Source organism: Mercenaria mercenaria, unplaced genomic scaffold (genome assembly GCF_021730395.1).
Source record: "Mercenaria mercenaria strain notata unplaced genomic scaffold, MADL_Memer_1 contig_3879, whole genome shotgun sequence".
NCBI classification, from domain to species: domain Eukaryota; kingdom Metazoa; phylum Mollusca; class Bivalvia; order Venerida; family Veneridae; genus Mercenaria; species Mercenaria mercenaria.
In genome coordinates, this window is record NW_026462061.1 from 23,207 (window position 1) to 34,926 (window position 11,720).

At 33.2% G+C, this 11,720-nt stretch overlaps 1 protein-coding gene across 2 annotated transcripts; it reads right to left on the reverse strand.

The window, feature by feature from the left end:
• Window positions 1-1,060: 1,060 nt before the first annotated feature.
• Window positions 1,061-10,355, reverse strand: LOC128553484 (perlucin-like protein). Of its 2 annotated transcripts, none has more exons than XM_053534645.1 (5): window positions 10,230-10,355; window positions 4,854-4,921; window positions 2,909-2,994; window positions 2,377-2,467; window positions 1,061-2,184 (listed from the first exon to the last, which is right to left on the reverse strand). In XM_053534645.1, the coding sequence occupies exons 2-5, from the start codon at window positions 4,918-4,920 to the stop codon at window positions 1,964-1,966; spliced, it is 465 nt and encodes a 154-aa protein (XP_053390620.1). In that variant the 5' UTR covers window position 4,921; window positions 10,230-10,355; the 3' UTR covers window positions 1,061-1,963. The 2 variants fall into 2 exon arrangements, with proteins under 2 accessions (XP_053390620.1, XP_053390621.1); XM_053534646.1 differs by lacking the exon at window positions 10,230-10,355 and adding an exon at window positions 10,105-10,214.
• Window positions 10,356-11,720: the final 1,365 nt, after the last annotated feature.

Below are 11,720 nucleotides of genomic sequence, written 5' to 3' on the forward strand. Positions count from 1 at the left end.
ACAGCGTATATCCCGTACCCTCTCACCAACAAGCGGTGTAACTAATAATATTAGCAAATAAGGTTAAATATCCAAATAGCTTTTTCCTTCCTATTAACAAATGGTGTCTTTTATTTTATGTCTAAGAATATTATCTAAACAATATCTAGCTTTCAATAACTATAAATCTATTATTTTCACTTGAACTAATTTGTCTTGTCTAATTCAAGTTCTTTAGGTATGTCTATGGGTCACACTAAAAATTGGATTTCCAGTGAAAAATATACCTTCAAACATCAACAAAGTTATTTGAGTAAGCAAAGCTTTTCCAGTCCTGAAAACAAACGGTTTCTTCTGTTTATATGACGAAATGTTACCAAAACTATTTCCAGCTTTCCACAACTATGAATATTATGGTTTTCAGTTGCATCATTTTGATTTGTTTTAGTATCTATTAGTCATATTTAAAAGGAACTGTAGGTGAAAAATGTACATTCAAACATAAACAAAATTATTTAAGGAAGCTAATACATTTCAAAAGCCAGTTTCCCATAACATTTTCGTTGATGCTTGTTCTTTAGTGATTTTAAACTGTCCTTTATGAAATGGTCGAAAGATTTACACTTCACGCCATTCCTGGTCGCGAAGCATACACAAAATATCTGAAAGTTTTCCTTGTTGAATTAAAGTTATATTCGTACTGTCCATGCATATTCTGCACTTTTAGAGGATATCAAAATATATAAAAGAAGAATGTGTATCTTGGCTAAATTCATATTTATAATACCCAAACAGCTCTATAACATTTTATTTTTTAAATTAGTGCAACACTTCAGAGAGGTAAATTATTGAAAATATAACCCTATTTATTAAAATTCATAATAAATAGCATTCCCATGGAAATAGTATATTATAAATAGCACATGCTTGTTTCAGTGAGGGATTGAAATATCTTTCACGAGTGAACACCCAGTACAATATATTTTTATGAGTGGCATAGCCAGGAATGAATATGTAACTATGGTGTTCATGAGTGAAAATTGAATTGACCTTTCTTGTAAAACAAACCAATTCAATTCAATTCAATTCAATTATTTATTGTACTTAAGGCCTCCGGCCCATCCACAACTATGCTTACAATATAAACATCATAATATACAGTGACAGCTTTATTTTTATTTCGTGTTTTGATTAAATTATGTCATTATATAGTTTCCACCAGTGAAAAATATATTTGATTGTTTTCACTGTGAAAATACCATATACATTACACACTAATATTTCGATAATTAACTGAAAAAAAACAACAATATTATAAAGGACGATATATTCTCCCTATTGTAGAGTAGTAAGCGCTCTTTATTTTCAAAATTTCAATATCAATAATATAGAGCGACAAAATGCCTCATGAATGTGATGTTGGGGCACCTGGGCTTCTTCATTTGTTTCAGATAACTTTTAATTGGAAGTGTTCTTCAGTGATACATTGGAAAAGAATATCAACATAATTGTTATTACATTAATTTAAATATAGTTTTAAACGAACCAGCTAATATCACACCCGCTTACATCTGTTTCAATTTCAAGTAAAGTATTTGGTATATAAGAGAGTGTTAACAACGTGAATACTGTTGTATTATTTCCTTATCTTGTAACAGTTCAAAATGACATAATAATCAATTATATAATTGTCTTGATTGCGATACTCATTTTGAAAATTAATTGGATGCAATATCAACTTAATTGTTGTTTCAATTTTTTGGCAACGGATGCGCGATATTTTAAAGTATTTGTATTGGCGTAGCTGTATTATTAATATTATTTTAGGAGTATATAGAAGAGAATTTATTTTCTCCTTAGCTCGAAGACGTTCTTATAAGGTATTAATAGAAAACAACTATTTTACATTTCGAAATAACAAGCTGTTGGAATGTCTTTCTTGTTTCATAACTGTCTTAACGTTTCTTCATATGCACCTATCGTATTAAGATGACTTCTCGCAAACGGGTTTCAACTTATTTGTGCAAGGAAAATCATTCCACTTGTAGTCTTCTTCTGCAAAAAATCCTACGCAGTCTTCGTTATTTCTAAGGTTATTCGGTTCGCCTGGTCCCCAGTCTGAAAATGTCGCATGTCCATTTGAACCAACCCATTGCCAGATGCCTTCATGTTTCCGGTCAGATAACCCTATCCAAGCACTTGATGCTGAAACAAAATTTAGTTTTTTTAATGTAGTCGTTTTATTGCCAGTCAAACACACTTAAACATTTCTTTGACGTTGTTTAAAAACCCGAACAGATATATCAAATGTAAAGAGAATATACTTTTTGTCGATAGCTTTCATTTATTATATAGAACAATAACATGTCTCTACTGTTGGCAAAACTAGATAATTACCTTGTGTTTTCTTCAGCAAATTTCTCAAAAATGAATACTCTCCATAAGATTCAAATCGTACGAGTTGCGCAGCCTGGTTATAGCAATAAACCTGAAATATAAATCATTTTCTATTGTTCTTTTTTTTTTTTTAGCTCATTATAAAGGGTGCAAATTTGGCAATGAAGTAATGTGGTTGCGTTAGCATAAACTGTGTATTTGGACAGATGGAAAAACACAGTTAAAATATAACCTTAATGTAAAATGATTTTTACTTGAAGGACTGGCTAAGTAATTTTTACCTGATTTCAGATAGCCAAATAAAAAATGTTGGTGTTTTAGAATCGTGTTTTTGGTGGTGCTTTTTGACGGCTAGACAGTGCATACAGGTCACTCCGCAATCAGGAATTCGAACGGCAATGCAAGAGGTATCTGAGAAACTGTATTAACAACGAGCGAAAAATATAGATATATAGCATGTTTATTTTCTATTTCTGTTCCAATAAAACAGATAGCTTTTGATTGTTCTAACAAAGATTATTTTTGGCCATACCATTGCCTCGGAAAACGTCAGCTTTGTTTCATAACCAACATAGTAACACCGGGATTTGTGTGTTATCCATCCATCTGGGCAGCAACCTTGACCGTTGCAAAAAAAATAATACTTTTATACATAGTTCAACAACACATCAATCATAATTATGAAAAACGCTATTTTCGTTATTCGTCATTTGAAACATACAGCGTAAATAATGTTGTTTTTTTTTTATTTTAAACAGCTAACATATTTGTTTAACGGAAAATAAAAGCACATAATTAATTACTCGCTCCTTGCTTCATGTACTAAATATTATCCTCTGACTATGAAACATACATTTGTGAACTAGACAATCTTGTACCTCATTAGTTTGATATAACCAAATTACACACCCAGAGACATTTGTCAGGGAATGTTGTTAAAGCTTTTGTTTTATCGTGACATTGCCATCATCTTCACATAATATTTAATCAGATCTTGGTAGAATTTGAAATGCGAAATTTTTTATTTTACCATTTACGGTCGCTGTGTGGTGGACGGATAGCTCAGTGGTTTGCACACTGGCCTTCCAATCCTGAGGTCGGGGGTTCGATCCCCGGCAGCTACTCGGGAATTTTCAGAAACGCTTTTCAGTGTTTCCCACCCAACTAGAGGTGTACTGGTCAGGAACCCAGGCAATCCTTGCGTGTATCAGTGCTATACACTGAGCACGTTAAAGAACCAGGCTGTCTATTCGCAACGAGCTAGGCTAAGTTAGCCGGACAAGCCTGTATCTGATTTCTGATCTCTCTGTCGTGGGGGCTTTGTCTCACTCTGTCCCTCTGGTCAGATCGCTCTAAGTCTGTACTAGTAGAGGATGAATTATGCGCCCTGTGTGGCTGCATTTGAACTATGTAAAGCGCCTTTGAACGTGAAATTGATCATGAAAAGGGCGCTATATAAATCTGGTATAATAATAATAATAATAATAAACTACAAAGAACAGACATGTTATTTCTACATATAAAGAAGCTGGAGTGTATGCCATTCTCATCACAGGTAAGGAGCGGCTCATATTTCTATGCTGTATACTATTATAAAATTAAAGGGATAAAACTGGCTGCAAATTCAATAGACACGGATTTGCATCAGAATCTATTCACAATATTGCCCATAAATTAGTATTAACCAAGAATTGTGTCCGATTTAAAGTGGAATTTAATAAAAAAAATACCAAAGCCGTGCATTTTATCTTATCATTTATTGAAATTTGTTTAAGTATCACGCCAAAGTGTTTTCTCCTTTAAGTTTCACCGTTACGGTCTCCAATTTGCTCTTCAAGTAACAAACACATGCAACAAACGCTTTCCTTGTCGTTGGTAAAAATGACGATTGAATAATTGTTTCAAGCGGATGGTAAGTTAGCAGTTATTACAGTTTAATAAAAAGCTTAAACTAAAACTACACACGATTTGCTTTGCACTAGAGTAGTTCTGTTAGTACGCGTACCATTTATGACACGTAATAGCCGTCTGTCGATATTTTACAATTTTTAAGATGCAAATCTGTGTCGATTTGTACAGTTTTGGCTTTTTTTTCGACATGTGTCGATTGTTTCCTTAAAACATCAAATGTTTTGGTCAGTTGGTATTGATTTGGACAGTTGGTTATCCAAAACAACAAAGATGAAACGCTCAGGCTATTTTTATTGCTTTTCTGAAAGATAATTACAGCAAGTTGTATCCATTTTTTATAATAGTATATTGCATAAAATAGAAGCTCTTTACCTGTGATTCTAGTCACATGACTGTATTACCAATTTTGAAGTAATAAAATCATTGGCGCTTATTTCGAAACGAACTTATAAGTCTATGCTAGACAGAATAAACTTATATACTCCCCGCCTTGGTATATAAAAGAGACATTGTTGACTGCAGAAGGAAAATAACTAACATATATTTGTCTGTTCTGATGTCATTACCTGCAACGGCTACTTGTATTATACTCGGTGATATTGCCGCACACAGTATTAATACACTCGTATACATTCTGTAAAGCAAAAACTTATACTTGTTCGAGTCGTAAATTCGACCAGGTCGTAAATATTCGGCCACCAACTTTAAAGCTTTTTTTCGAGCCAGATGCTTGAGAACGCATCTGTGTCATCACATGCACTTGCGTTAGCAACAAAGTCGGCAAAAAACAACAAGTTGAGGTGAGTAGAAAAAAAGTTGTCCTTCCCTAAAGTTGTGTACTCTAAATAGCAAATATTTTGTCTCGCGGGTCGCGTGACGTCATTGCACGCGCTCGTTTATGCCGAGGCCCGGCAAGGGTTAATTCAAATCTAAGCTTTATAACACAAACAGAATATGCGCTAACTAGCATAAAACGCGTTTAAACCAAGAAAATGAATATATTGCCCCTCAACGTCATTGAGTTTCCATGTCTACGTTGTTTTTTCACGTTGACGTCATTTCCTTTTGAATTATCCGTTTCGGGGCCGTAATATGTTTATGCTTTGCCACGGAACACGTATATATTAAAAGGTGTTATAACAGCACGTGAGCGAGAGATTCTCTTTACTCTCCTGTTGACACATCCCCGAAAGGTTACAAGAACAGCAGTTTTATGCTAGAAAGTGTGATAAACAGTGACGTAAAAATTAAACTACGTCATGCTTGTGTGAGAAGGATGACAGACGCTTTTTATATGCTATTGAGGTATGTTATTGAAAATTGATTGCAGTTTGTTGAAAAAAGAACAATTTTGACTGTAGCATCGATTTATTTCCAAGAAAATGTTGAAAATACATTCAACTTCATGTTTTATAAAAAGTGGCCAAATATTTACAGCCTCTAGAAGGTAAAATGTGGAGGCTAAACCTGTCTGTTATTTTACACGCGGTTGTATTGTTTACCATACTGTAAACGGCCGTTAATGATAACAATCAATGTTGCTTTTATCAAAGCACATATGGTAGAAATTTTGTACAAATCAATTGTAAAACGAAAGAAATATTTATGAAAAAACGCAGAAAGTGGCCGAATTTACGACTCGAATCGGTACTCATATATAACGTCACGTGTAGTTTTCTCAGTAATATGAAGTTTGTAATCATATTCCATTCCATTGGTCTAAACATAGTCACATAGTTTAAAAAATTTGGTACTTTCTTATTGATCACTTATGTAAAATATATTACTGTTGAAGTTTAACAAAATAATAACTGCTAAAAACATTTTCGTGATCTATTACTGAATCACTGTAAAACTGATTGCCTCATCTGTCATAAAATAGAAAAATATTGGTAAGATAAAATGAAACAAACGTAGAATTTAAATGTGGTTAATAAAAATCCACATACTGACTTCAGAAAAGGCAGTTATTGCATATATTATGAAATATGAATTTCTACAGAACCATTAGTATTTGAGTGCATAATACTCTCACGCCGTATTGATGATTTAAATATTTGGTGCTAGTTTTATGAAAATCCTCCGGGTCAGAGACCACCAATTCAAAAAAGTACAGGGAACTTCCTGGGAATGAGGTAATTTTATACCTGGGAATAAGGTAGCGTGTATGCATTCCGATTGGTCAGTCATGTAAACAAACCAAAGAAGTGATTTTTTTTTTCAAAATGGAATTCATTTTGACAGCATTTGCTACGTTTTATGTGTATTGAAAGAAGTTTCATCAAATGAATTTCTCCCGCCATGACAACGATGTAAACAGGGGGTCATCTCATTCACACGAAAATTACCTAAATAAAGATTTACTATTCATATGTTTTTCGTTTGACGGAACTAAGATAGTTTTTGATAAAAATGTCATTGGATATACATGTTTCAATTTATGGAAGGCCTTGCACGCCATAATGTTATAGTGTAAGTGTATGAGAAAACAATTGGTGTTCTCTGGAGTAGAAGATATCAAGTGGCACGAAGTTGAACTATTTTGACATTTGACCTTCAAATGTGACCTTTACCTTGGTCCAAGTGACCTGAATATGCGTTCTTCATGTCGTCTTGATGAGCTTGAGGATAAGTATTAAAGTATTTCCAAGCTTACAATGATATAGAGCGGACATGAATTAAGAACGGACTGACAGACATGCGTAACTCCAATATACCCTCGTGCTGTATCTGGAAACATTTCAAAACAAAACTATTTTATACCACTTTATGGTAATTATACACTGTCTTAGATTTATCGTTAAAGGGCTATTGGGTGTATGTCAGCACTACAAACATGTATGCCATTTTATAGATAATTGTAATCTTATTAAGTTAAACGGATTAATTTTATGTAACACAGTTTACTCTTAAACTTGCTTTATTGCAAATTCAAATATCACCTTTTGTCTAATAATGTCTTTAAATTGGGTGCAATAAATGATACGAAACTGGAACTGTTGGCCTTTGGCGTGTAATATGTGGCAATATTATATCTTCTATAATTATTGTCTATTTATTTATTCATTCAGTGTTTTAAAATATTTTTTTTAAAACAGAAACTTTTTTTTTTCAATGTTTCAAACAAGTTTTCTATCTTTTGAAATATTTTTTGTAAAACTAAAGAAAAATCTGCGATGTGACAAAATATCTATTCGATGTTTTCAAATTATTTGTTCAATCCTACAAAAACTGTGTTCGGTGCAACGATTATAATGTTGTGTAAAAGGTAAATATTGATTCAATCTACTTAAAATATTTGTTCAAAGGAATTCTGGTTAAATTGTTATTTTTGGGACATCCCTTGCGGCCAAATTTGCGGCCAATCTGTGGCCAACTGTGCGCATTTTATTATCTTAACGATAAAGCAATTACTTAGTACATGTGTTTTATGCTTATCACTGATTTCATCAGTATAAAACGTTAGATGGTATAGATCATAACACCGAGGACAGAAATATACCAAACAAGAGCTTCGCCTAACGGGGCAATATATGCCCGAAAGGTTTTTCAGACGAGAAGGAAAGCAAAATTTAAAGAAGAATCATATTCCAATATTTTTGGCGGGTCATGTGAAGGAAATGATTTTAATTTGCTTAACATATCATTAAGAATATTTTTATTTAACGCTAATACTTGGTTTTTAGCACTCTGCACATCGTCTCATCATCACATACATACACCCCAAGTTTGAAGTCAATACCTTGAATGGTTAATAAGTTATTTTTCGGACACGAAATTTAACTTACACATTTGATCTTTGAGCTCAATTTGTGACCTTGACCTTTGATCTTCGGAGCCGGTTTAATTGCTCTGTACATTGTCTTATAGCTACCTACGTACATGCCAAGTTTGAAGCCAATACCTTGCATGGTTATTTAGCTATGCTCTGGACACGAAATATGATGGTTAGTTTTGACCTTTAAGCGCAGTTTGTGATATTGACCTTTGACCTACAGAGACGTTATAAGTGCTGCGCACACCACCTAATCGCCATTTTCCTATATGCCAAGTCTAAAGTTAACACCTTTATTTATAAAGTTACGCTCCGTAAAGGAATTATGGCGGGCGGACAGACGAACAAACAAAAATGAAACGTCCGTTTTGTTTGTTTGTTTGTTGTTTGTTTAGTTTCTTTCAAAACTGACGTATTCATAAAATGCGCCGCAGTTGTCCGCAGATTACCCGTAATATAGCAGTTTACCCAGAATACTTTCGAACAAATATCTTAAACAGATAGAATAAATATTTACGTTTAACTTAAAATTATTATTGTTGCATCGAAAAAAAATTGTAGGATTGCATAGAAATATTAAAATTTTGAATAAATATTTTGTGATATAGAATAATTATTTTCGTTTTATTGAATAAATAGTTTTATTTTGCAATAAATATTTTGTAGGATTGAACAAATAATTTGAAAACATAGAATACATATTTTATCGCATTGCAGATTTCTTTAAAGTTTTACAATAAATATTCCGAAAGATAGAAAAATTATATGAAAACATTGAAAAATATTCCGGTTTTACAATAAAAATTTTAAGACATTGAATGAATATATAAAGACATTACACGCCATACTATCCAAATAAGCAACATTTTATAAACTAAAACAAGACGATTGTATTACAGGAAGGTGCATGTTTTTCATTAATACTGACTTTCGAGTTACGTTTGTCGATCTTTCTTTTGACTGATTCGAAACTGCTTGTTTCCGAAATATTGGATTATTATCTTTTGGAATGACAATTTTGAAATTTTGACTTATAAACTCGCAATTTCGACTTACTGACACACAATTGTGACGCTCAGTTCTAAATTTCGGCTGACTAACTGAATATTTCCACTTATTAATAACTCTAAATGTTGGTTCGCTAACTATAATAACAGGTTAGATATGTTTATATCATGGTCAAGACCAGGCGACTTCGGGTGCCGACTAGAAGACATGTAGGCCAACAGAATACGACCGAGTAGTGTTGGCACTTAAAAAGGTAATGTTTCGACAAAGTTTCGGCCCCTTTAGAAAGTAAGCCAAGACATGTATTCGTGTGTACTGGTTACCGTTTGAGTAGCAAGCTGTGACACTCGAATACCTCAGAACTTATTGAGTGTCATAGAATCTTTCCAGGATATATTCAAACTTTGCTCATTTCACTATTTTTGCATTATCTTGCATGTATTCTACCTGGATCGAGTCACTTTGAAACGAACGAGTATCCATACTGTACATAGATAAATAGGTATATGTATATGTCATTTAGAGTATCTCGAGATCATATCATACATGATGGAAAAAGAAAGGGAAATTTTAAATATATGCTGATACTTTACAATATTACCTCCTCATATTCAATGAAATGACTTCTAATCTCAGGTATATCGTAGAGGTACTTTGTCATGACACAAACATATTCATTTGCTGTTTTGTTTTGAACTTTGAGAGGCGGATGAACGTTCAAACAATAATTACGAAAAAGAAGGCGAGATATTTTGAAATTTCTAGTTGATATGGTGATAAACATGATTGTAGTGTAAGTATATTGCAATTTTCAGAAGCTAGGTTTATTTTTCAAGTTTTTGAGTAAATTAGTAAATATTACGAGCTTACAAGTAAGTTTCGAGATTCTGATCTGAGTCATATTTTTAAGTTTGAAAGATTTCTAGTTAGTTTCTCAAAATTTCGATTAGACAGCACACATCCTGTCATCATTGTATCTTTTGAACAGATAAAAGTCTACCTTGTACATTGTATTGAAAAAAAATGATACTTACGTATCACGTCAAAGTATTACAAGGACACTTTGACATCTAAACATTCATTTCTAAATTGCCATATTTTTAAAGAGTTATCAACACAAAAGATATTTTGAATTAAACGAAACATTAACTCCACTTACTTCCAGGCTTTCTTTAGTTTAAAATACAGCAAACTGATCTTTTAACGTAGATCGAGGTAATTATTCACTTACAATCCCAGAAGATTTTCTTATTTTTTCATTTTGTTTTACAACTGGTTAGTCATTTTGTTAAAGATGACAAAACTGACGAATTACAAACAAGATATTGCGATTATCTATTCGCAGTTTGTCTGTTTTTACTACGACGGGTATGACCTCTTTTGTTTCATCGGATAAAACCTGTCAATCATGCATACTCAGGACAAACAAAATAGAAAATAACAAATGTAAAGAAAATGATTTTGGTATGATTTAAGCACAGCGTGTTTCTTGTTAATTCTATTGCTTTCTAACCTTTTTTTTTGACAAATATATGAAACATATTTTAAACGAAGTAATTATACTATAAAATCATAAATACTTTACATTGCTTAAACCACATTTGCAGGTCTAACTTAAAGAAGAGCATTTAAATATAACTTTTGTACGGAATCCTGTTTCCGCCATCGGCTTTTCGGCTAGACAGATACGCGAAAACTTGAAATTAAGCATCTAATTTCAACATTTCGCGCTAAAAATTTACCGCGAAAAGTCGAAAACGTCAACTTCTCGATCTAGAATTAAGCGCGAAAGTAGAAATTTAAAAGCCTTAGCTTCAACTTCTCGCGCAAAGATGTCCTGCGAAAATTAGAAATCTTGAAGTTTTTGACCCGAGAATTGTCGTGCAAAACATCAACTTGTCGACCCATAATCTAGTGCGAGATGTTGAAATTAAAGTGCCTGTCTTTAACTTTTCGGCCAAGACTTCGGCCGATATTTTCCCGATATTAACGCTTAATTTTCGACTTTTCGTTCTAGGACTAATTTACCGGGATTTGATGTCACTACACCAACACCGGGGTTATGGCAAATCCCCGGACACTGGACCCGGACCCGGACCCTACGAATGGTCACGGAAATACACGATTCTATAGGGAAACGTTCGGCTTTTTACGTGGGCCTGAAGCTACATTTGCGAATAATAGGCCTTTGAAAAGGCTGTCAATGGGATTGTCAAGGGAAGTGTTCAAGCACCATAGACTTATTGAATTTTATATTATTATAATAATAATGTTTGTTCATTGACATAAAAACCTACCTAAACCTTATTTAAATCCAAGCATCACGTTTGCATTATACATTTCTATTTTTTGTTGATATGTCAAAGCAAAATAATTTGGTAAGTTGAAAATACACGTCAAAAGTGTCAACGTGACACTTACGAACTAACCCTAACCCTAAACCTTACCCCAGAACGAAAAGTCGAAATTTAAGTGATAATTTCGCGATATTATAGGCCAAAGAACTTGCACGAAAAGTAGAAGTTAAGACTTAAATTTATACTTTTCGCCCTACAAATTCAGTCGGTAAGTTGACGTTTGCACGACAATTGTCGCGTTACAAACTTCGACTTTTCATCTTTACGAGGAAATATCGTAGCACGAGAAGTTG

What these genes read in the sequence shown, in the direction of transcription:
- LOC128553484 (XM_053534645.1), bottom strand. Translation starts at nt 4,920, where the DNA reads ATGTATACGAGTGTATTAATACTGTGTGCGGCAATATCACCGAGTATA. An exon ending in TGACGTTTTCCGAGGCAATG is followed by an intron (nt 2,468 to 2,908) that starts GTATGGCCAAAA and finishes TTTATATTTCAG; the next exon opens with GTTTATTGCTATAACCAGGC. An exon ending in TTTGCTGAAGAAAACACAAG is followed by an intron (nt 2,185 to 2,376) that starts GTAATTATCTAG and finishes ATTTTGTTTCAG; the next exon opens with CATCAAGTGCTTGGATAGGG.